Source organism: Salvelinus sp. IW2-2015, linkage group LG24 (genome assembly GCF_002910315.2).
Source record: "Salvelinus sp. IW2-2015 linkage group LG24, ASM291031v2, whole genome shotgun sequence".
NCBI lineage: Eukaryota > Metazoa > Chordata > Actinopteri > Salmoniformes > Salmonidae > Salvelinus > Salvelinus sp. IW2-2015.
This window is the reverse complement of record NC_036864.1, coordinates 6,111,533-6,135,896: the sequence shown is the minus strand read 5'-3', so window position 1 is coordinate 6,135,896 and position 24,364 is coordinate 6,111,533. Positions and strand designations below refer to the sequence as shown.

Below are 24,364 nucleotides of genomic sequence, written 5' to 3'. Positions count from 1 at the left end.
GCACGCACGCACACCACGCACGACGCCGCACACGACCACGACACACACACCGCACACACCACACACACACACAACACACACACACACACACCACACACACACACACACACACACACACACAACACACACAACCACAAGCACCACACACACACACACACCACACACACCACACACACACACAAGCACACACACACACACCACTTACACTTACACTATGTTTGTGAATTTAAAGCAATGAGCCCCAGCTGGTATTGGGTGCCCTCTATATTGCTGCTGTCCATTTAGTATGAAGTCATTGATTTACATGTAATACTTATAAGCATTAGCTTGTAACCATGCTGTAACTGATCATGTTCTTCCGTAAAACAGACTGCAGCATGTGACCCTCAGATGGAATCGTTATCACCCTGCTACGTCATAACCCCTATCATCATAACCCATTCATGATTATCTTCTCCATATAACAATACTCAGGGATAATTGTAGGGATACTGTAGCATAAAGGTACAAGTTGGAAGTCGGAAGTTTACATACACTAGGTGGAATCATTTAAAACTAGTTTTTTCAACCACTCCACAAATTTATTGTTAACAAACAAAGTTTTGCAAGTTGTTTAGGAATCTACTTTGATGCATGACCACATGTAATTGTTCCAACAATTGTTTACAGACAGTATTATTTCACTTATAATTGGGAATACACAATGGAAATTCAATAATTAAACACACACATTTCCTAGACATGCCAGAAATGCTTCTTTTTGTGAGTCAGCGAACATTTAGGATTTTACCTGTTAATTTCAACAACACAGCGACTTTATGTTCTCCTCGGTATTGAACAAAATAATGAAGGAATAGCCTTGTATCACAATTCCAGTGGGTCAAGAAGTTCTCCATATAGTAAATTGCTGATGCCTTTAAAACCAGCTGGAAAAATTGCAGAAAATTATGGTCATGGCTTGAGAAGCTTCTGATCAGGCTATTTGATGATCATTTGAGTACAATTGAGGTGGACCTCGTGGATTGTAATTTCAAAAGGGCTACTATCAAACTCAGTGCCTCTTGCTGACATTAGGGAAAATCAAAAGAAAATCAGCAAAGACGTCAGAAAAAATGGTAGACCTCCACAAGTCTGGTTCATCCTTGGGAGCAATTCAAAACGCCTGAAGGTACACGTTCATCTGTACAAACAATAGTAACGCAAGTATAAACACCATGGACCACACAGCCGTCATACTGCTTCAGGAAGAGAGCGCGTTCTGTCTCCTAGAGATTGAACGTACTTTGGTGCGAAAAGTGCAAATCAATCCCAGAACAACACAGCAAAGGGACCTTGTGAAGATGCTGGAGGAAACAGGTACAAAAGTCCTATATCGACATAACCTTGAAAGGCCGCTCAGCAAGGAAGAAGCCACTGCTCCAAAACTGACATAAAAAAGCCAGACTACGGCTTTTGCAAACTGCACATAGGGACAAAGATCGTATTTTTTGGATAAATGTTCTCTGGTCTGATGAAACAAAAATAGAATTGTTTGGCCATAATGATGTCGTTATGTTGGAGGAAAAAGGGGGGAGGCTTGCAAGCCGAAGAACATCATCCCAACCGTGAACCACGGGGGTGCAGCATCATGTGTGGGGGTGCTTTGCTCAGGAGGGACTGGTGCACTTCACAAAATAGATGCATCATGAGGACGGAAATTTATATGGATAATTGAAAGCAACAACTCAAGACATCAGTCAGGAAAGTTAAAGCTTGGTCGCAAATGGGTCTTCCAAATGGACAATGACCCCATGCATACTTCCAAAGTTGTGGCAAAATGGCTTAAGGACAACAAAGTCAAGGTACTAGGGGTAGTTGGGTAGGGCCAGTGCCACAAAGGGTCCCTGACCTCAATCCTATAGAATATTTTTGTGGTGCAGAACTGAATAAGCATGTGCGGTTTGCAAGGAGGGCCTACAATACCTGACTCCAGTGACCAGCTTGTCAGCTTCTTTCTTATTGGGATTGAATTGTTTATGGTCCAAAATGTGTTCATCGTTTCTTGTTCAACTTTTATGTGTTTTGTGTGGTCTTGAAGCTTTCGTTGTTGGTCTGATTGCTTACTGTAAACGTTTGATCGTTGGCAGTTAGAGTTCATTTGTTTGATAGGTCAATTGCTGACCAAGTATCTAATTGATGTGTATGTACGTCTGCCACTGTGGAGATGTGATGAACAGAAATTCTAAAATGCTTGTTTAATTAAACTCTATTGTCTTCGTTGGGTCGTCACCTATTGATTTCTCGGACCATTTCACATTCTTAAAATCAGTAGTGTGTTGGGAGGGCCTGAAGGCGACCGGAGGGATGCAAGGATTTTTTCTCGGAGTTGAAGAGTGGTCAGATGGGGTGGTGGAAAAAGGGTGAGGTTGGGGTGTTGGAAATGGTATGAGTGTTGCTAAGGGGGTGTATGTGTGAGAACTTGCTGAGCTCAACAGAGCAGGCTTGGTAGACACATTAGTTCTTTTCCATACATACTCAATAAATGAATGTGCTCAAGTAACTGGGTTGCCCAGTCGGGATCTTGAGGTAAGGATGGGAGTAAATGCGCGCCACCTGGGGTGTTATAAAGTCGACAAATTTATTAGAGTGTAAGTGGCGCATGTGGGTGCAGGGTGTTATCCAGGCTAACGTTTACACACCACAATCAGCCAACCGCTAAACTGCTGACCCAACTTATTGTGGGAAGCTTGTGGAAGGCTACCTGAAACGTTTGACCCAAGTTAAACAATTTGAAGGCAATGCTACCAAATACTAATTAAGTGTATGTAAACGTCTGACCCACTGGGAATGTGATGAAAGAAATAAAAGCTGAAATAAATCATTCTCTCTACTATTATTCTGACATTTCACATTCTTMAAAYAAAGTGGTGATCCTAACTGACCTAAGACARGGAWTTTTTACTCGGATTAAATGTCAGGAATTGTGAAAAACTGAGTTGAAATGTATTTGTCTAAGGTGTATGTAAACTTCTGACTTCAACTGTAGATCACGATATAAGTACTCCATACATACTCATAATAATGAATGCTCAAGAACAATCTCCCCATCCACCTTAGTAATAGGAGTAACCCTACTGAAAATGTCACAAAATAAACATGTTCCATTTACCAGGCTAACGTTTAACACAACAAAATGCAGCAACATCGCTCAAAACTGCTGATTTGTGGAAATCAGGTTGAAAAATCTACAGTCTAGAATCGGTTTGGAACATCTACATTACAGAACTGTACACAGAGGCTGTTTGCCGGTGGCGTGGCTCAGAGAGTAAAGCAGTGAAACAGGAGGTTTCCTAAAGTTGCTCTTGGAGATTTCTGAAGCACCTTTAAGTGTGACCCCCTGGACCACTGAGTGAGAGCATCAGAGCAGCACCTTCTAACGACATTCCTCAAGTTCAGGAACACATCTAATCGCCCCCGGCAGGAACAGAGCTGAGAGTGAAGTGTGAAGTCATCTCTTTCTGGGCCACTGGAGGCCCCTCCCCCCACACACACACACACACACACACACACACACAAACACACTACCCCAGTGTTGTGTGCCCTCTCCTAAAGAGGAGGGGGATGCTGGCTGTTTTTCCTGGCAGCCATTGAGCAAACACCCGTCCTATGACGTCGCACTGACCAGAGAGTCAGAACATGACAAATAGTTTTATGTGGTATTATTATTCAAAAGGTTATGGCAATAGCAGTGCATTCTGAATTGACCTGAGGAGCAGAAGTATTCCATGTACATACGGTGAAAGTGTAAATCTTGTTATAGAATAAGTGACTTGTGACCGCGAAGCAAACAGGCGGCCCTCCACTACAGCTGACTAGCTCCTCCCAGTCATTCTGGTGGGTTTAGCCTGAAACAAAAACAAATCTACATTTGTCCACTAAAAATGTATAGATCACTAGAAATATGTAACAGCATGTTAATACAATRTTTTTGCTGGTGTAATTACAATGTTTCTACACAGATATAAATGGAATTAATTTTGAGTAAGTGTAACCAAAATATTATTGTTGATATTAAAAKCTTTTAATGTTAATTACGAMAGTTTCTTAGGAATTGACACAGCTGTGTTGATTCATCGGGGGTATGGAGATTCAAAATGTCCTCTCCTTTCTTTGCGGTAGCAAGCGCAGTGTCTCATTCTATAGAACACACAGGGCTGCTGCTGCTCATTCAGCAAGCTTACAACACAAGTAACTCTGGACAGGCTGTGTGTGTGTGTGTGTGTGTGGTGTGTGTGTGTGTGTGTTGTGTGTGTGTGTGTGTGTGTGTGTGTGTGTGTGTGCGTGTGGGTGTGTGTGGTGTGGTGTGGTGTGTGTTGTGTGTGTGTGTGAGAAGTGTGTGTGAGAATTGTGTGTGAGAAGTGTGTGTGAGAATGTGTGAACGTGTATGTGTCAACTGTAATGAGGAGAGGCGGAGGAGAGGGAAGAGGAGAGGAGACCCATGGACATCAAAGGGACCCTGGTCATGTATACCTGGGAATCATCCACCTGGATATCTGCCATCAACATAATGATCTGCCCATGGGGTTGATTGAGTGCTGAAGTCCATTGTGAAACATTAGTGCTTTCTGAAAGTGGATCTTTTGTCTGGTTGATAAGTCATCAGTTAGGCCTATTGATCAAGGGGAGCCTGTTTGCCTGTTTAAAATGTTCACATTCATAGACCGTAGGCTACACAGAGCGAGGGTTGACTGGAGCCAGAGTAACCAGGCCTTCCTCGYCTCATAATGTGTTAAATGACCCCGTGTGACCTTCAGTTCAACGAGCCAGTCTCTACACAACTAGCCTGGTTTCCTGAATGCCTTTCTGCTTAAACCAACAATGACTAAAGCCAACACGTGGATAAAGAAGTGGCATCCAGGCTACTAACTACACAACATAGACCACACAGGAGATATARGTACGTAGCCTCAGGCCTCCCAGGGTCCAACTGTCACGCCCTGACCGTAGATTGCTTTGTATGTTTCTATTTTTTGTTTGGTCAGGGTGTGATGTGGGTGGGCATTCTATGTTTGTATGTCTAGGTTTTGTATTTCTATGTTTTGGCCGGGTATGATTCTTAATCAGGGACAGCTGTCTTTCGTTGTCTCTGATTGAGAACCATACTTAGGTAGCCTGTTTTCCAACTGTTAGTTGTGGGTGGTTATTTTCTGTTTAGTGTTGGTTGCACCTTGCAGAACTGTTTCGGCTATTCTTTTTGTTATTTTGTATTCAGTGTTCAGTCAGTTAAGCGAATAAAGATGAACACGTACCCCGCTGCATTTTGGTCTGACRATTCCTCTTCTTCTTCCGATGAATGCCGTGACASCAATTTTTATTTTTTATTTAACCTTTATTTAACTAAGCACGTCCRTTAAGAACAAATTCTTATTTACAAACACAGGTCAACCTCGTTTTCAGGAACCACGGTTTAACTCAACCGTGATATGAACTCATTATTGACCCTTAATTAAACCCTSTTATGGTTACGAATCCCTGTCGTTTGGGAAGGCTAAAAATTCACCGGCTRTGTTTRGAAAAATACGGGATGTTTTTAGTAGCTTTTTGCTGCATGGATGGAGGAATCTGTATCCCCTCCAAATGCTACACTGTTCCCAGAAATGGGATGTTTGATTTGTTGATCCAGTTGGGCTGGTCGRAGAGGAGTTTGAACTTTGAGCTYTGGCTGATTAGTAGGGGATAATTAGGTTCAAAAGTGGGCTACTATGTGCATCATAACACATGGCACATACGGTTTATCAGTAGAGTTGTACAGTCCCTCCTCTACTCTCTTGTCCTCTTCTGTCCTCTAATATATCCTCCCCTGACTTTTCCTTTTCGTTGCTCTCCTCCACTCTCTTCTAATTTCTTCTTCTCTTCTCCTTTCTTTTCTCTTGCTCTCTTCCCCTCTGATCGTCTCCTCTCTCCACTCCTTTGTTTTCCTGACACAGCTCCATCAATGCCCCCTCCATCCTCCTCTCCTCTCCCAGTAGTCTTCAGGGTGAGCCAGCTCCTCAGATTCCTTGATTCCCATTTGACCACAGGAGTGTGTCTAGAGAGGACAACACGAAGGATCGGGACTAAAGGTTAAGGATTGTTATTATCCCAGCCTCTCCGCTGCCAAGACAGGATTCATGTCAGTACCACTGATGTGCCAGCAGTCAGAATTTAACCCTGTACCAGGTTGGATTCTCCCTGTGCTCAGCCGCTGTATGTCCCACCTGTAATGGGTTTCAGAGTCACGGATTTGGCTCTGGGATACAGTCACAGAAAGGGCAGGATTATTTTTCAAAGCCCCAGTGGATAGCAGGGCATTGGCGGGAGTATCTTGTCTGAATGTTAAACACTCTGTCGCTGTATCTAGGCTTTTTASAGAGSAGTAGCCACCCTTTGCCTTGATGACAGCTTTGCACACTCGTGACAGTCTTGTCCCATCGCTGCGACTCCCGTACGGACTCGGGAGAGGCGAAGGTCGAGAGCCATGCGTCCTCCGAGACACGACCCCGCCAAGCCGCGCTGCTTCTTGACACACTGCTCGCTTAACCCGGAAGCTAGCCGCAATAATGTGTTGGAGGAAACACCGTACAGCTGAYGACCAAAGTCAGCGTGCATGCTCTTGTGATTCCACAAGGAGTCACTAGAGCGCAATGGGACAAGGACATCCCAGCCGGCCAAACCTTCCCCTAACCCGGACGACACAGGACCAATTGTATGCCGCCTCATGGGTCTCTCGGTTGCGGCCGGGCTGCGATACAGCCCGGGATCGATCCCGGATCTGTAGTGGCGCCTCTAGCACTGTGATGCAGTTTCTTAGACTGCTGTGCCACTCGGGAGGCCCTGGAGAAAGGTTACATGGTCCAGCAGAGGCAGACAGGGCCGTCCTGCCAAGGTTACAGAGACTGGTCCTACTTTGCAATACATTGACCTTATATAGTAATAACATTGTAATAATGTTATTCGGTATTACCATCTAGGCAACTCTTTGGGTTGGTTTGAAATGGATTTGTCCTACTGCGAAATGGATTTGTCCTACTGCGAAATGGATTTGTCCTACTGCGAAATGGATTTGTCCTACTGCGAAATGGATTTGGTCCTAATTGTGTTGAATGCTAACTATTGTGTCTCATTAACAGGAATGCTGCACCCTTTAAAAAGGGGTCTGCCCTCAGCACCACTGAGCAAAGCATGGCAAGACAGAGAGGAGAGGTGCTGCACTCCAACCAGCCATCTTTAGTATAACATTGTAATACCTATGTAAGTACAGTGTGTTTACAGTGTAGGTATACATGACAAGACTGTCTATGAACCATAAACAGATGATTTCAGCCTTCGTGGTAGGGCTCCGGTGTAACACTCATAAAACTAGGCGACCAAAACACTCAGGGTAATCACAAAATGTACAGAGGTCTGTCTGTGTGTGCACACCTCCTTGTATGTTCTGATCTGGAGTCAGTCACGTGTTTATTTTAGCTTGGGTACATTAGCGGTGGTCTCTGTTTGACACATCACACTCTCTTCATCTTGGACTGCTCAGAGCTGTTTGCTTTGAGAAAGGGTCCTTGCCATGTGAGATCCATCAGCCTAGGCCTATTCCGTTCTTTTGTCCAATAAACATGTTAAGGTTAAGTTGGAGAGCAGGGCTTTGCCGTTCATTGTTAAACGTCTTTTAGTGTTTTTTGAATAACACCTGAGTGCCAATGTACAATGTTGCCTTTAAAACTAAGCAGGGTTGGTCCTGGTCGGTCCCTGGATGGGAGACCAGATGCTGCTGGAAGTGGTGTTGGCGGACCAGTAGGAGGCACTCTTTCCTCTGGTCTAGAAAAATATCCCAATGCCCCAGGGCAGGGATTGGGGACATTGCCCTGTGTAGGGTGCCGTCTTTTGGATGGGACGTTAAACTGTTGACCTGACTCTCGTGGTCACTAAAGATTCCATGGCACTTATGATTAGAGTAGGGGTGTTAACCCTGGTGCCCTGGTTAAATTCCCATTTTGGCCCTCATACTGTATCATCATAGCCACCTAATCATCCCCAGCTTCCARTTGGTTCATTCATCTCCCTTCATCTCCCCTGTAACTATTCCCCAGGTTGTTGCTGTAAATGAGAATGTATTCTCAGTCAAATTACCTGTTAAAATAAGGGTTCAATCAATAAATAAAAAGTGCATGTAAGGTCATGCATTAACAAGGTACAATGTGACAACACAGAGCTGGTAGGAAGGGAGGTTGGATGTGTGACCTCTACCTGTGGCATACTGTAAACACAATCTCAAACACCTTTCCTCTCTGAATACACTGCTCCCAAAAGTTGTTCTATTCTACCAAAATATGTGAGGAATTTATATTCCAAATCTAACTTGGGTCCCAAATGGCACTCATTCCCTATATAAAGCACTACTTTTTACTAAATAGGGTGCCATGTATGCCACTTCACAAACCTCAGATCCAGTCTTACATCAATCACATTTATTTATAAAGCCCTTTTTACATCAGCCGATGTCACAGAGTGCTGTACAGAACCCCAGCCTAAAACCCCAAACAGCAAGCAATGCAGATGTAGAAGCATCATGTGAATTGCCCTTCAGTTGCACCTGCCTGGTCTCCTCTTTACTGACAATCGATTTGGCTTACCGTAAAATAATGTGATAAGTTGATAAGAGTGAAAGATAGCCTAATGGTTACCCTTTGAAGTTCATTCCTTTCATGAAATACGSTATGAGAGAAGAGGTGTAAATTGAGCTCATCTTTTTAGGATATGGATTGGATGACGTAGCCCAGCAAGTGAGTTTAATATCCATTATTCAAGGTACACCTTCCATAGAAAAAACGTGGGATCTTCTGCCAGCGGTTTCCAACTGCACTGGGAATCTCACGAGCCATGTTCTACTACCATGACATGGTATTTATTTCCAGCAGAGCCTACAGAAAATGTTATAATTGATGTTCGTGGAAATGGGCCTAATTATTGCAATCATTATCATAATTATAATCAATACCATCACGATCATTATTGCTTTGTTTTGTGACGCCTTTCGAGCCACCGGACCAAGCCGGGGCTCTATTTCATCTCCGTAAAAAAAAAAAAAAAATACACCAGGAAATCTCTATGTWAACATGATTTACGTCCGCGCAGCAGTGTGCCACGCTTCGGCAAACTCGGCTGCTGTTCCTTCAATAGGAGAGTAGTAGCCTAGCCTATGAAGAGCAGAAGAAACGTGAGGGAGACATAACACCGAGAGAGAAACAGACGGAGCGGCACAAAGGAGAGAGGAGAGTGTTGTGCGGGAGGGCGATATAGAGGGRGATGAGAGGAGATGCAGGCAGTGGCCTAGATGTGCGAATCGCCAAGAGTTGCTCTTTCTGGTTCACTGGATGGAGGCTGCTCCCGCGCAGAGAGGACTAGRGAAAATATGGGGATGTTTTACGCGGTTTGTTGAAGTCTACACAGTGAACCGTTACTTTTTTTCAGTACGTTTGTTAGTTCAATCAATAGTGTTCTGTATTTTTACGTAGTCTACATTGTGTGTGTTTTGGGGAGAAATGGGTCAATAATTTGGAAGCCCCATGCAGTAGCGCACAGTCCCACACACTGCCGCGCGTTATGGCTCTCTCTAGCAAACATGGTATGAAAATGCACTGAGCCGTTTACATTTACACACTGCAAATATATAGTTCACGCCGCTTCCTTCGCTCCCCCTATGTGATGGCGATGGAAGTGGAAGCTGACAGTGGCAGAGGTATATCAAGGAGGGCTCATGAGAAATGCCCGCGGGCGGTGGAGCGCAACGGCTATGTGAAAACATGTGTCACTCCTCTGTATCAGGACGCAGGCTGCCAGTCGTGGCTGAGACTCGCAGAAATATGGAGTTCCCGGAGACTGTCCTCCGCAGTGTGTGTGGGCTCTGTCTCGGTTATTCTCGCTTTGCTGGTCAGATTGGTTGACTGGGACGTGGAGCAGCAGAGTTGCGGCAGTAACAGAGAGAATAACGGCGAGTCTGGATCTCTAGTTCATTTCGTGGCGAGCTGTGTGGTGGAACTGTTGTTGAACGTATGGTACCTGGTGTCCCCTGTCTTCACTCTCGTATGTGCCTTCTTTTGGGTTGGCTTGTACCTGATCCGCTGCGGGGTGCTGATCCGGACCGCGGTGTTTCTGTTGGCAGTGTGTCACTTGGGCGAAGCCGCGGCGCAGTCTCTCCTGCACGGTGCGGAGGACCAGTTGCTGTCGTTTACCGCCACCGTGGTGGTTCTGTCCTGTCTAGCCGGCGGGGCGCTGATGGTGGTCAGGCTCGGACAGGGGGTTTCCGTCATCGTCTTCATCAGCATCATCAGGACTGTGTCTCTCGTCTCCCTCAACAAGGTCCGGGCCAGCTGGAGACCCTACCTGGCGTACCTGGTAGGAGTGCTGGGGGTCCTGCTAGCGAGGTATGCTGACCGGCTCCTGACGGGCTCAGGGCCACTCGGGGCGGGTTGTAGCTACGTGACAGCGGGGAAGGAAGATAATATCATTCCCGTGTTTAAAAGACGACGGAGGTCCAGTTCGGTGGTCTCTTCAGACATGGCGCACAGTCACAGCAACAGCAAGTCCCACCGAAGGACCTCGCTCCCATGCATTCCACGGGAACAGGTAAAAGCTTAGCTATAATTTGAATGTTTGGCTTTTTTTTTAGGGCAAGGGAATGGCACAAAAATGTGCCCACAATTAACGCATTGTGCCCGAATGTATTATTATTATTATGATTATGATTATTGTTATTATTATTAGGCCTATTATTATTACATTAGACGGGTCCTTTGAATTACTTTGCGGGATGCCTCAAAGCTCAGCTTCTTCTCCGACACATATTCCTATAGGCTACTCTGAATATAGAACACGTGTGTTAACTTGTGCCGATTCTATCATGRGCACTTTATCTACGCTATTAAAGGGAAATAMTCTCTGCATGCACGTTCCAACCCCTTTTCCCTTTCCCGTTCTATTTTAAAGTAGGCCACTGTTCAAATGGCAACTATGTGTTTGTGCTTTTGATAAACAACTGTATACCACTGTCCAGTGGTCAGTATAGTGTATATACTGTGTGTCCAGTCCCTCCATCTAGTGAAGGATTGCTTTGCCCTTCAGGTAGTAAGTCATACCAGGGTGGGGCACCTGAGACAGAGTCAGGGCTGATAACCAGCCCTCAAACCCGGCCTTTTGTTTGACCTGGCCGGGTGGCTGTGGGTCGGAGKAAAGGCTTTCACGTCAGCTCACACCAATTTGAAAAGGTTATCAGTAGTTRGAGACTGATATCAAACACATTTCCSCATGGTTTACTGTAATTCATGTGTTTTTTATACGGTGGTTACCGGGAATTGCATTCTACAGACCGGCTTGAATGTGGCTTAAATGGATAAGAAATTAATCTTAAATGTGAAGGTACACATTCTAGAGTAGCTTTTTATTGTATTCAAKTGCATTTACTGACCTTGCCTATTGTTTTATTCGGCCTCGTGCTTGGTTTATTTTATGTCTAAGGACACTGTGTATCCTGAGAAGGGTTTCCTGTCTTTAAGGACAGATTTTGTGCAATGTTGGACTTTCTTTTGTATCTCCTGATGTCTTTTCTCATCATTGAATTGCAATCCAAAGTTAGTACAGCTGCTACATTTTAGGTGCAGATGTACAAGTGTTATGCATGGGGCTCCCCAAGTATACAGCCTTTATAAGCTGTACAACRGAGAAGACATGCTGTACTGCTGGCAACGTTTTTTATCCTCCTCAGCATGTATGAGGTGAATGAACACATCCATATGAAGCTGAGGTACTCTAGTATGTCAACCAGACCTGTGGGTAGTGTTCATAATGCATCATCTCAACGGTGATTTCTTCAACAAAGTGAATCAACAACGACTGATCTCTGTCATACAACACCCTTCACTCGTAAACGTTAGATTTGTTGTCCCTGATCCTCAAGGGTAAACTTTCACAACAGCTCTACCTCCTCCATACCTTCTCAGYAGTTACTACTGTGTTGCCTCCCATGGAAGTTACGCCCTCTAGTGATAGATTAGAATAAAACAAAAATAAAAAGGTATCCAAGTTGAGATAATATCCAAGCAGACGTTTTGTGTTGGCAGAAGGCATGTCACACTATTAAAGATGGGATACTGGACTCTCCAAAAGGTTTCAACTTTATTTGTCCCAGAGGGCAATTGGTTTTGCAGCAAAGGAGCATAAAAAACAACATTGAACATATAAAATCCACATGGATATCCACAAGGATAGTGCACATTGTACTCTGGACTAGCACGCTGTCTAAACTCTTGAATATAATGACTTATTTTTAARTAAGAGGCCCTAGCTGGCCCATAGCTTCATACAGATGTTTAWTGCAACKTGTTTAGGCCATGTGTTTTGGTGTTGACTGTTGAGTGACTTTGGGCACATCCCTTTTGAACTGTACATTGTGTTAGTGCTGGGTCATCTGATCAAATCGTGTTCAATGATGCTGACCAACCTCACTAACAACACACAACGACACGAGGTCTGACAAATTGTCCCCCCTCTCTCAGAGTACTTGGTTACGGGAGCTTTGATACTCAAGAGGCCTTGCGATTGGTCAGGGTGAGTGCTGTGCGGAGCGGCAGGCCAGGCAGCATGTCCTGTCCTCCACAGGCGTTTCCTTGAAGGGAGTTGCGTAAGCCTCTTGAGAGAGAAGGCTAGCTACACCAGGAGAGGCTCGCTGGCTGAATCAAAACAAGTCTGTCTGTAAAACAGGGCCTGATCGCCGGTCAGCAGAGTATGTGCTGTACAGTATGGGAAATTATCAAATGTCACCTATGATGGWAGGACWTTATTCTGTATTCTCCATAGTGAATGGCTTTTTAGTGCAATACAAATAGAATAGGGTATAATTTTAGAAGCAGCCTTTCGTTTTTCCTAAGGATAAAAAAAATAACTAATCTCGTTTTGTGTGTGCGTGCATGCGTGCTTGTGTGCGTGTGTGCTTGCGTGTGTGTGTGTGTTTGTGTCTAGCTCTCCTCTGGGTGCAGTTCTCGCTCAACTCAGAGAAGCATAGATTTTCATAAACCTTCCCTCCTGCAGTATTTATGAGCCAGCCTCTGCTGACTGCCTGCCAGAATGTGTTCTTGCTTTACATTGCAGCATCAAACAGCCYCAAGAAGTCCTCCACTGCTACTTCAAACTTTCCTGTCGCCATTGTTTTGCTCTCTGTAGCCATAATGTCACGTTTACAATGTGTTTATAAATGTGTAAGGTAKGCTTTATGAACATTCAGTTCWTAGTAAATCATTACCATCTGTATAATATAGCATGTATAGTTTGAGGAAGACATTGTAATGTCAGATGRAACCGTTTCAGATAGATTACTGGTYCATAAATAGCTTTTTAATGAATTTCTGGGGGATTTCTTAGAACGTTAGAGCACTTCCAATAACATATCATGATATACATTTCTTTTTAGACAGTATGAGTAGCTCTGCGGTAGCGCTGCAGTGGACTAGCTAGCTGCAAAAACTGTTTGTATTTCAGCAGAGGCTTCTAGAGGGATATGATTCGAGGAAATAGCCTTTTCTAGTGAGTTTGGGGCTGATTCAATCCAAACTTTGGCTCAGGAATAGAGAAGTTGTAAATTGGACATTTAAAAAAGCAATTTCATATGAGATTAGTTTATGCCTTGGTTCTCCTTCTCATTTTCCCTATCCACACACACAAGAGGACTGTATATTATACAATGCCATAAATTATAACAATGCTTCTGCTAAAATAGTTGAATGCTTGAAAAAGAGTTGGGGAATGGGTCTCCAATAGTCCAAACAGTTCTGAATTTTGTTCAATTTTCGAACTGTATATTACCTAATTATCAAACGTCTTAATATTTCTATGCCACAGCGAGAGAGAGAGAGGGAATGACAGAGAGAGAGAGAATGACAGATAGAGAGAGAAAGGAAAGAGAGAGAGGGTGTGATTCAGTTAAATTTGAAGGAGAAAAGGGTGCAGCAAGAATCTATTTGAGGGAAACCCTATTCTCTCAATGACGCACATTCATTCCCACAGAGACCCGCCACATTATGCTCTGTGCCATAGATTCCTGAATTTCTGTGCCACTGATACAAGGTTAGTAGGCTGGACTATTCTATCTGCCCTCATAGGTTTAGACTATTGTTCCCAAAAGGGCCTGGATCATGTACAGATGTAGGATCTTAATTTAATCACCCTGTTGCAGGAGAACTGCAATGTAAAGCTTGTAGTGTATTTGAGGTTTTAAAAGGCTTCTGAAGTTTGTAATTCCCACTTTGAAATTTCAGACTTGATTTTCCCTTAAGAAAAATGTATCAACCCCTACAAAAATGTAGATGAATTATAATCCACATTTCCTGTTGCAAACTGTCTCAAATTAAGATCCTACATCTGTACAAAAACAGATTAACTTGGAACCGGTTTGTACTTAACATAGTGGCTTGTTGTGTGTGTGTCGCAGCTAGGCCCCTCACTCACAACCAAAATGAGGTTGGCCGTGCCGAGCTTGTGTGTGTGCTTGTGTGTGTGTTGAGCATATTCCTCTACATGTTGTCATAGTGTATATTCACCTGTTTTCATCTTGTCGGAAGCAGAGAGGGTGTCATTTCCACCTGACGACGAGACAAGCCGAATGTTGACTTTATTAGTCTGCCTAGCCCTCTCTGTTTAATTGAGCTTGTCTGTGTGTGAATGGACAGAGGGATCTTTTACGCACACTCACTCACTCACACGCACTCACAAGCTCAGCACGGCCAACCTTATTTTGGTTGTGAGTGAGAGGGGCCTAGCTGAGACTGTGAGAGGGTGTCCGAGGAATGTGTAGCTTCAGCTGGATGATGGGGCCGCTGGCTGCCAAACCTCATTCATTTAAAAAACCCAGCGCTGCACAGCGACCCGAGTCTCAGAGAACAGCATCACCAGAACATGGTCCTGAAGAGGAAGAATCATCACCAGAACATGGTCCTGAAGAGGAAGAGAGACGGAGAGGCTGAGGTAGGGAGGTAGAGAGAGATGCAGGGGAAGAAGGGAGTGGGAGGGAGAAGCAAAGAGAGAGAGRGGGGGAGATGCAGAGAGGGAGAAAAGAGGGAGCAACAGAGGAAGATGTAGATTGATAGATAGAGAGGCAGGGGTAAAGGGTAGGAGAGGTAGAGAAAGAAAGACGGAGAGCAAGCGAAGAGAGCCGTGCCCCTATGTCACCAGGTGTGCAGCTGTAGCTCTTATGAAGAAAAAATTATGAATGGACTGCCTCATTCTGACCAGAGGTAGGTGGAGAAGGAGGGAGGGAGGAATGGAGGGCAGAGAGCAAGTGAGGAAGAGAAGGATGGGGATGGAGAGTGGTGAAAGACATAAGAGAGATGGAGAGAAATGAAGGAGGGAGAACAGTTTCCTGCCAAGTCTACCAAATATGTCAGTCGTAACAGGACAACAGCCTAGCTGGCCTGTGAAACCTCACCACTGTTCTTATAAACACACCACAGCACCGCTCTGCTCACTAAAACACTAACAGACACCACGTTCAAATACTAACACACACTCACTCCAAACACTWAAACATTTCTACAGTTTCTGCCGCGGCTGCCAAGACAGTGTCTCCTATATAGACAATGGTTCTTTTCCATGTACTTGTTTTTTTCTATCCAGTACCTGAAGGTACATTAGGATTTAAGTTGTTTTCTCTTTCCATTCACTAGTGAAACATAGCAGATGCCTGTATAGTCTCACAGTAGCCTATGAAAAGCCAGTAYTGTGTCTGGAGTTAGAGASCAGAGTCATCCCAAAGAGARATTCTGCCTCCGGTTGTCAMAGTCTGACTTATCCTCCTCATTAGGAGTTCATTATCAGACTCACGTCAACATCACTCACATGTGAAACAGGAGGGATGGGATGTGTCTGTATGCTTGCCTGGGCAGCCAAGCATATGTATGTATTCATGCATGATTGTGAAGGCACGTTTGTGTGTGTGTCCACATATGTGTGCGTCAGTACCATACTGGTTTGTCCACATACCGGTATGTGTGTGCCTATGCAAGGTGTGCCCGCATGTGGATGTGTTTGTGTGTGTGTTTGTGCATCTGTGTGCGTTTCTGAGAATTTGTGTGTGTACGTGTGTACCAGCGAGAGAGAGAGAGAGAAAGCTTGAGCCCCAACTCTAGCTGACTAGCTGTAGCTGTAGGGCTGCTAAGCCCACTGCTGAGAGGCAGCTTGTTWTTTTAACCTGGACTGGCCGCTGCCCAGCTCCCTTCTCCCCCGCTCCCTGCTCCCTGCCCTCCTCCTCTCTCCCCTGCAACTCACTCCCTGCTCCCAACTTCCTACTCCCCTCACCCTGCTCCCGGCTAGCCTCTCCTCTCTCCTCTCTCCCCTCAACGCGCTCTCCTCTCCCCTCTCCCCATATACAGAGTGGCTACCCTGCTGGCCAGCCATATGAGCCCCTGGCCCCAGACAAGGAGCGTACTGTTACCCACTCAATGGTGTGTTTTAGTTTGAAAATATGCCCAGGCAGATGGGGAGGGGGGGGAAGAAAGCCAGCCTTTAACAGAAACCAGGTCTGTACATCTGTCTGTTTGTCCGTCTGAAAACGAGTGAGCGCCAGGGAGAGCGAGGGAGAGGCTAGAGAGAAAAAGGTTGAAGGATTTTGGTGCAGGGTTTGTTTTCCCTGAGTCTATTTTAATTAGAGAGAGAAGTGGGCTAAATGCCGTGCAACACAGCACAGCACAATGCCATGTTCAGGAGGAGAGGCGTGGAGGAGTCTCAGTCAGCATACAAGGAGGTGTACTGCTGCATGGTCAGATATTTTGTTTTTTGAAAGAAGGGAAGTTTATTAAAATAATTATGTAAAGGGYGTTTTTATCAGTTCATTGGAGAGAACAGCCAGCCAGCCAATGTGATCAATTGTGTGAATTCGATTAATCATAAGTGTAATGAGAAAATATGCTACATTTCTCAAAATGTCTACAATAGCGTCCTGTTATAAGAAATGGATGGCTCAAGCCCCTGTAGCAGCAGCATTGGAGAACTGTCCTTGAGGAGCCTTCCAGATGACCACAGTCCTCATAAACCATGTATGAGTCCTCATAAACCACGGAGGAGTCCTCATAAACCATAGCTCCTGTCCACAGGTCACGTCACTGTGGTTGATTACCATGGCCTAGTTGAGCATGCAGCGTTACTGTGTTCGGTGTGTGTGTGTTTGAGAGATGAGTGTTTATAAATGTTCATACTGTTTAACCAGGTCCTTGTTGTAGAATGTAATTMTTTCTCAATGGCTTACCTGTCCATATAAAGGTATGAAAAATTAACATTACAGATTGCTGTTGCTTCGGAATAGAATCTCATACAATTGAGCTTTCTGTGGACCAAGAGGGTTCCAGGCTAGCCCTCTGAGTCGCCCAATGCTTCTGCGCTGTCATCAGTCTGCTGGGCTGCAGTGTCCTCCCTGCCCCCTGCCTCCCTCCCTGCCTCCTCTAAGGCTCCACAGTGCCTGGTGCTGTGGTTGTCTATCAKATAATTGCCAGCGTAATTGCATCACATGCAGCTGGTAGTGTTTTTCACTTCTATTACTCTCCTTGCTTGTGTAATGCTGCTTTTACGCACAACACAATGGAGACGTGCGCAATGCAGTGAATTGCACGAAGCCGTCTGTTCCTGGAGCCAAAGAGAGCCTGCTGCTGGATCACACTAGGTTGGATCAGATCTTTATCCTGAGAAATGGGTCTGGGATTGGATAGGGACAGTAGGCTACTTGCCTGTTTCTGCTTAAGCCAAGAAGTTGTTGTCTTGTTTTGGCAAGGCAACAATGTACTAGTATTGGATGCAGATGTCTTGGAACTATTAATGAGTCATAAGTTACCTCAGCTTAGCTCAGCTTTTATGGATGAAGGGATATTGCTCAGATGCATCATGTTAAAAACATTCAATAGTATATAGGTCAACTTTGTGATGGAACGGAAGCTGTTTTGGACCTGGATATCTTTAAGGTCATGGGTTCTAACTATTTATGTAGAAGCAAAATGGTATACAGTGCACTCCAAAAATATTCAGACCCCCTTGACTTTTTCCGCATTTTGCTACATTACAGCCTTATTCTAAAATGTATGAGTTCTTTTCCCTCATCAATCTATACACAATAGCCCATAATGACAAAGCAAAAACAGGTTTGAAGAAATTGCTGCTAATTTATAAAAAAACAAGAAGYTGAAATATCACATTTACATAAGCGTTCAGACCCTTTACTCAGAACTTTGTTGAAGCACCTTTGGCAGCGATTACAGCCTCGAGTCTTCTTGGGTRTGACGCTACAAGCTTGATACACCTTTTTTGGGGGAGTTTGTCCCATTCTTCTCTGCAGATCCTCTCAAGCTTTGAAAGATTGGATGGGGAGTGTCACTGCACAGCTATTTTCAGGTCTCTCCAGAGATGTTAAATCGGGTTCGAGTCTGGGCTCTGGCTGGGGCACTAAAGGACATTCAGAGACTTGTCCCAAAGCCACTCCTGCGTTGTCTCGGCTGTGTGCTTATGTTCGTTGTTCTGTTGGAAGGTGAACCTTCATCCAAGTCTGAGGTCCTGCTCTGCTCTGGAGCAGGTTTTCATCAAGGTTCTCTCTATACTTTGCTCCGTTCATCTTTCCCTCAACCCTGACTAGTCTCCCAGTTGCTGGCACTGAAAAACATCCCCAAAGCGTGATGTGGCCACCACCATGCTTCACCGTAGGGATGGTGCCAGATTTCCTCCAGATGTGACGCTTGGCATTCAGGCCAAAGAGTTCAATCTTGGTTTCATCAGACCAGAGAATCTTGTTTCGCATGTCTGAGAGTCTTTAGGGGCCTTTTAGCAAACTCCAAGTGGGCTGTCATGTGCCTTTTACTGAGGAGTGGCTTCTGTCTGGCCACTCTACCATAAAGGCCTGATTGGTGGAGTGCTACAGAGATGGTTGTCCTTCTGGAAGATTCTCTTATCTCCACAGAGGGACTCTGGAAGCTCTGTAGCAGTGGAACCATCGGGTTCTTGCGTCACCTCCCTGACCAAGCCCTTCTCCCCTGATTGCCTTAGTTTGCCCAGAGCGCCAGCTCTGGAAGAGGTCTTGTGTGTTCCCAAACTTACTCCAATTAAGAATGATGAGGCCACTGGATTCTGGGGACCTTCAATGCTGCAGAACGTTTTGGGTACCCTTTCCCCAGATCTGTACCTAGACACAAATCCTGTCTCTGAGCAAACGGACATTTCTTTCGAACCTTTGGCTTGGTTATTTGCGTCTGACATGCTCTGTCAACTGTGAACTTATATAAACAGTGTGGGCCTTCCAAAATCATGTCCAATCAAATAGAAATTTCCACAGGTAGAACTCCAATAAGATGTAGAAAAATCTCAAGAATGATCATTAAAATATATTTTCAATAAAAATCGGTAATCGGCATTTTGACGCCGATTATTGGCGTTACCATGAAATCCACGAAGGAACTGCGTGAGGCTGACCACCCTGTTACGCGGAAATGCAGCAAGGAGCCAATGGTAATGCAGCTAGCATTAAACCTTATCTTATAAAAAACAATCAATCTTCACATAATCACTAGTAACTACACATGGTTGATGAAATGATAGTATAACTACTTGTCCCTACGGTGGCATATTAATCAATGGCGGTGCCTGTAATTATTCATCACAATCACAGCCTTCTCGCCAAACGGTGTGATGATTTTATGAAAGCACATCGTGAAAAAAGCACTATTGTCACACCCAATTACCTTAACCAAAAAATCAATGCCTTTCTTAAAATCCAATACACAAGTATATTTTTTTAAACCTGCATTTTTAGCTAAAAAGAATTCATGTTAGCAGGCCAATATTAAAGGACAATTCGTGTCACTCTCTTGCCGTTCACTGCCAAGCAGAGTCAGAGGTATATGCAGCAGTTTGGGCCGTTCTGGCTCGGTTGCGAACTGTGTGAAAGAAAATGTCTTCCTATTAGGACCTAATAATTTGCCAGAATTTTACATAAATTTAGACATTAACATTGAAGGTTGTAGCAAGTTGTAACACCAATATTTAGACTTCGGTTCCATATTTCACTGAAAGAATAAACATTTTGTTTTCCGAAATTATAGTTTAACCAGATTTGACCATATTAATGACCTAATGCTCGTATTCTGATTGTGTTTATTATATTATAAATTAAGTCTATATATTTGATATTTATAAAGAGCAGTGCTGACTGAGCGTGGTAGCACAGCCAGGCTCATAAAGCATTCATCAAAACAGCACTTCTGCGTTTCCCAGGCAAGCTCTTTGCAATGCTTGAAGACACAGCGCTGTTTATGTCTTCAACCCTATTTCAACTCCCGAGTTAGGCTGGCATACTATAGCGCCCATACAGAACATCCATAGTCAAAGGTATATGAAATACAATGGTAGTAGAGAAGAAATAGTCCTATAATTCCTATATAAACTACAACTGAAAACTTCTATATCTGGAATAGTGAAGACCTTGTGTTAAAAGGCATCCACCAGCTTCATAGTGTTCTCATATTCTGAGCAAGGAACTAAATTGTTAGCTTTTTTACATGGCACATATTGCACTTTTACTTTCCTTCTCCAACACTGTGTTTTTGCATTATTTTAAACCAATTTGAACATGTTCTCATTATTATTGACTAATGAATTCAGTATTGTTGTAATTGTCATATTATATATAAAATATAGGTTATATATAAATATATAAAAAAAATCGGACGATTAATTGGTTATCGGCTTTTTGTTCCATCAATAATCGGTATCGTATCGGCGTTTGAAAAAAAATCACAACCGTTCGACCCTCTACTTCAGAAAGTATCATACCCCGTGACTTATGTCTTGTCTTGAATTAAATACAGAAATATTCGAATCTAATCACTTTTGGCAAGTGATTACACGCGTGAGTCTTTCTGGTAAGTCTCTAAAGAGCTTTGCACACCTGGATTGTTACAATATTTGCACATCTATTCTATTAAACGCTCTAGATCCAAGTTGGTTGATTGATCATGGCTCGACAGCCATTTCAAGTCTTGCCATAGGATTTCAAGCCAATTTAAGTCAAAACTGTAACTAGGCCACTCAAGGAACATTCAAGTCATCATTGGTAAAGCAACATCGAGTGTATAGTTAGCCTACTGTGTTTTAGGTTTATTTTGTTCCTGCTAAAAGGAATTCATCTCCCAGCTGCTGGTGGAAAAGCAGACTGAACCAGGTTTTCCTCTTAGGTTTTTCTAGATTGCTCTGCTTAAGCTCTATTCGCTTCTTTTTATCCAAAAAACTCCCTAGTCTTTTCCAAGACAAAATATACCCATAACCAAGATACAGCCACCACCATGCTTGAAAAGATGAAGAGTGGTACTCAGTGATGGTGTTGTTTTGGATTTTGCCCCAAACATAAGCGCTCTGTGTGTCAGGACATAAAGTTAATTTTTGCCACATCTTGCAGTTTACTTTAGTGCCTTATTGCAAAACAGATGCATGTTTGGAATATTTTTTAATCTATAACAGGCTCTTTCTTTTCACCCTGTCATTTAGGTTATAGTATTGTGGAGTAACTGCAATGTTGTTGATCCATCCTCCTATCACAGCCATTTCAATTCTGTAACTGTTTTAGTGGTGAAATCCCTGAGCGGATTCCCTTCCTCTCCGGCAACTGAGTTAGGAAGGACGCCCTGTATTCATGTATGACTGGCGTGTATTGATTACACCATCCAAAGTGTAATAATAACTTCACCATACTCAAAGGGATATTTCATGTCATGCTTTTATTATTTACCCATCGACCAATCGGTGCCCTTCTTTGTGAGGCATTGGAAAACATTCCTGTCTTTGTGGTTGAATCTGTGTTGAAATTTCACTGCTCGACCTGAAGGGTCCTCGACAGATAATTGTATGTGTGGGGTACAGAGATGAGGGTAGTCATGGTCATATTAATTGCCAACAGGTGAGGTCCATTGCGTCTTGTTAAGCACACGTTTACTCTGAACTTATTTAGGCCTTCCATAACAAAATGGTTGAGTACTTATTGATTCAAAACATATTCAGTTTTTACATTTTTTGATACATTTTATTAATTATGAAAATGTCTAAAAGCATACTGTAATTCCATTCTGACATTGGGTAAGTCAGTGACACAAAATCTCAATTTAATCAATTTTAAATGCAGCTTTTCCACAACAAAATGTGGGTAAAAGTTAAAGGTGTGAATACTTTCTGAAGGCATTATATGTTTGTATGCAAGGCCTGAAAATGCACAGAGCTAAGTATAGGAAAGCACTAAGACAGTGGGTGTTTCTCTCTGCCCTTATCCCTCGGCCAGCCTTGCCAAACCTGCTCTGTTCTATGTTTGTTGGAGAAGTTAGTTATTCCCTTGTCTTCTTGAGTGGTAATTTTGTGTAAAACAAGGCAAGGCATTCTGAGCCACAGACGTATGCAGGGACCTGAACTATAGTGACTGAAGGCGCTTGAAGAAGACATCATCATGCTGCGTGAACATTCGGCCTTTTATTTGTTTGTTTTTCTTTGCCGACAACTGCTTTTTCTCAGATTTTTCATGTGGCTGGATACGTGTTATGAGCATGGGGATAACAGGAAAAAATAGCTATGATAATGTTTGTTCAGGTTCACAACCAGAGTAAGTTTCTTGTCGGTTGTTTTTTGGTGGAGGACGAGAGGGTTGTTATCCTCAGTGTGTCCCACTGCCCACACACCACACACCTCCACCCCCTGTGAATTACAACCAGAAGGCCTAATGGGTTTCCAGAGCAGGAGATTTCCCGTTGAAAAACCCAGCCAGATGAATGCTCTGGGTATAAACAAATTGTGTGTGTGTGTGTGTGTGTGTGTGTGTGTGAGTGTGTGTGTGTGTGTGTGTGTGGGTGTTGTGTGTGTGTGTGTGTGCGTGTGCGTGTGCGTGTGTGTTGCGTGTGTGGAAGAGAGATGGTTGGACTATGGTGGCTTGTTACCTCTCAAGCTCTTGGCTGATGACGCTGTGCCAGAATTTGCTTATAAATGCAAAATTACACAACTTGGGACACAACGACAGCATGTGTATTTGTATATATCACAGAAAGCGTCTGTGTGTGTGTAGTGAACAGTAAACACTTTACAGAGTGTGTTACATGTTGGACAGAGGAGCTTCGCGGAGTTCGGGCTAGGGGTGGTGAAAAGGGATAGTGGGAATGTGACATTTTGTGAAGGGAGGTGTCATTGTTCCAAGTCCCTGAGCTGGAGAGATCCCCAGAACCCCATCCTACTCGGTCTTTCTCCTCCTCCTTTCTCTAAGGTGCGATGACAACTTCCATGACACTTAAGACAGTACTTGTTTGTCTGAAGCAGCCAGCGGTTCTCTGGCAGTGACGCATGGATGACAGTAGTTGTAACGTTGTTAAACTGTAGTGGCACAGGGAGATGGGGACTTGATATGAAATGAAGCGCCAAACATCTCTCCACCCTTGCCTTCATCAGAAGTAGAAAGGGCCTGTACCAACCCACACATACATAAGACCCAATGTCCACTGTCCTGTCCCTCTACATCTCACTCTGCATGCTTAGATGTAAAAATGTTGTGTGTGTGTGTCTCTCTCTCTCTCAATTCAAAGTGTTTTCACGACGCCAGGTCAGCGGAGTTCAATCACCACCTTCCCGGAGACACCTAAACCCCACCTCCTTTAAGCGAATACCTAGGATAGGATTAAAGTAATCCTCTCTAACCCCAATTTGTAAGTCGCTTCTGGATAAGAGCGTCTGCCTAAATGACTTACAATGTAATCGTAAATGTTGTTGGGGAAGTAGTTATCCCTGGTACTTGGGTGGTAACTCTCTCTCCTCTCTAAACTCATTACCATCTTTAGTCTCCTCGCCCTCCAGTCTCTTTCCTCTTCTCCCTTCTTTCCTGTACTTTATCCTCTCTTCTCAGTCCATCTTTCAGATGGACAGATGCCAGCGCGGCATTGGCAGTCCTCAGCTGCCATCACACACTGTTATGTAACGGCAGATCTCCGTGTTGGTGCGTTGTGTGGTGTGTGTGTGGTGGTGTGCGTGTGTGTCGTGCGTGTGTGTGTGTGTTCGTGCGTGCACGCGCATTCATGTTGCCCTGATCTGTGCCCAATGTGCTCTGAGGAACGGGCCATCATGTTGCGGGCTGGAGTGGACCATCAGTAGAGCTGTGGTGGAGGATGGTAACTGAAGATGGTTGGTTGCTGTTTACAATATAACACTATTTATAACTCAGATGCTTCTCAAAGTACTGAAAGCCCGTGTCCTAGGCCCGTAACTGGTCACGGTCCCTCCCTTTGCCACCCCCACAGGAGGACCATCTCCTCTCTTT

General features: G+C 44.0%; 1 protein-coding gene across 1 annotated transcript in view; it reads left to right on the top strand.

Moving 5' to 3' along the window:
• The first annotated feature begins 9,110 nt into the window (after window positions 1–9,110).
• The window catches only part of LOC111951340 (cGMP-inhibited 3',5'-cyclic phosphodiesterase 3A-like), a 118,335-nt gene continuing 103,081 nt past the window's right edge, over window positions 9,111–24,364 (top strand). The window contains exon 1 of the mRNA XM_023969396.2: window positions 9,111–10,638. Within this exon, the coding sequence (XP_023825164.1) occupies window positions 9,718–10,638 (921 nt within the window). The 5' untranslated portion in view covers window positions 9,111–9,717. The remainder of the gene's footprint in view (window positions 10,639–24,364) is intronic.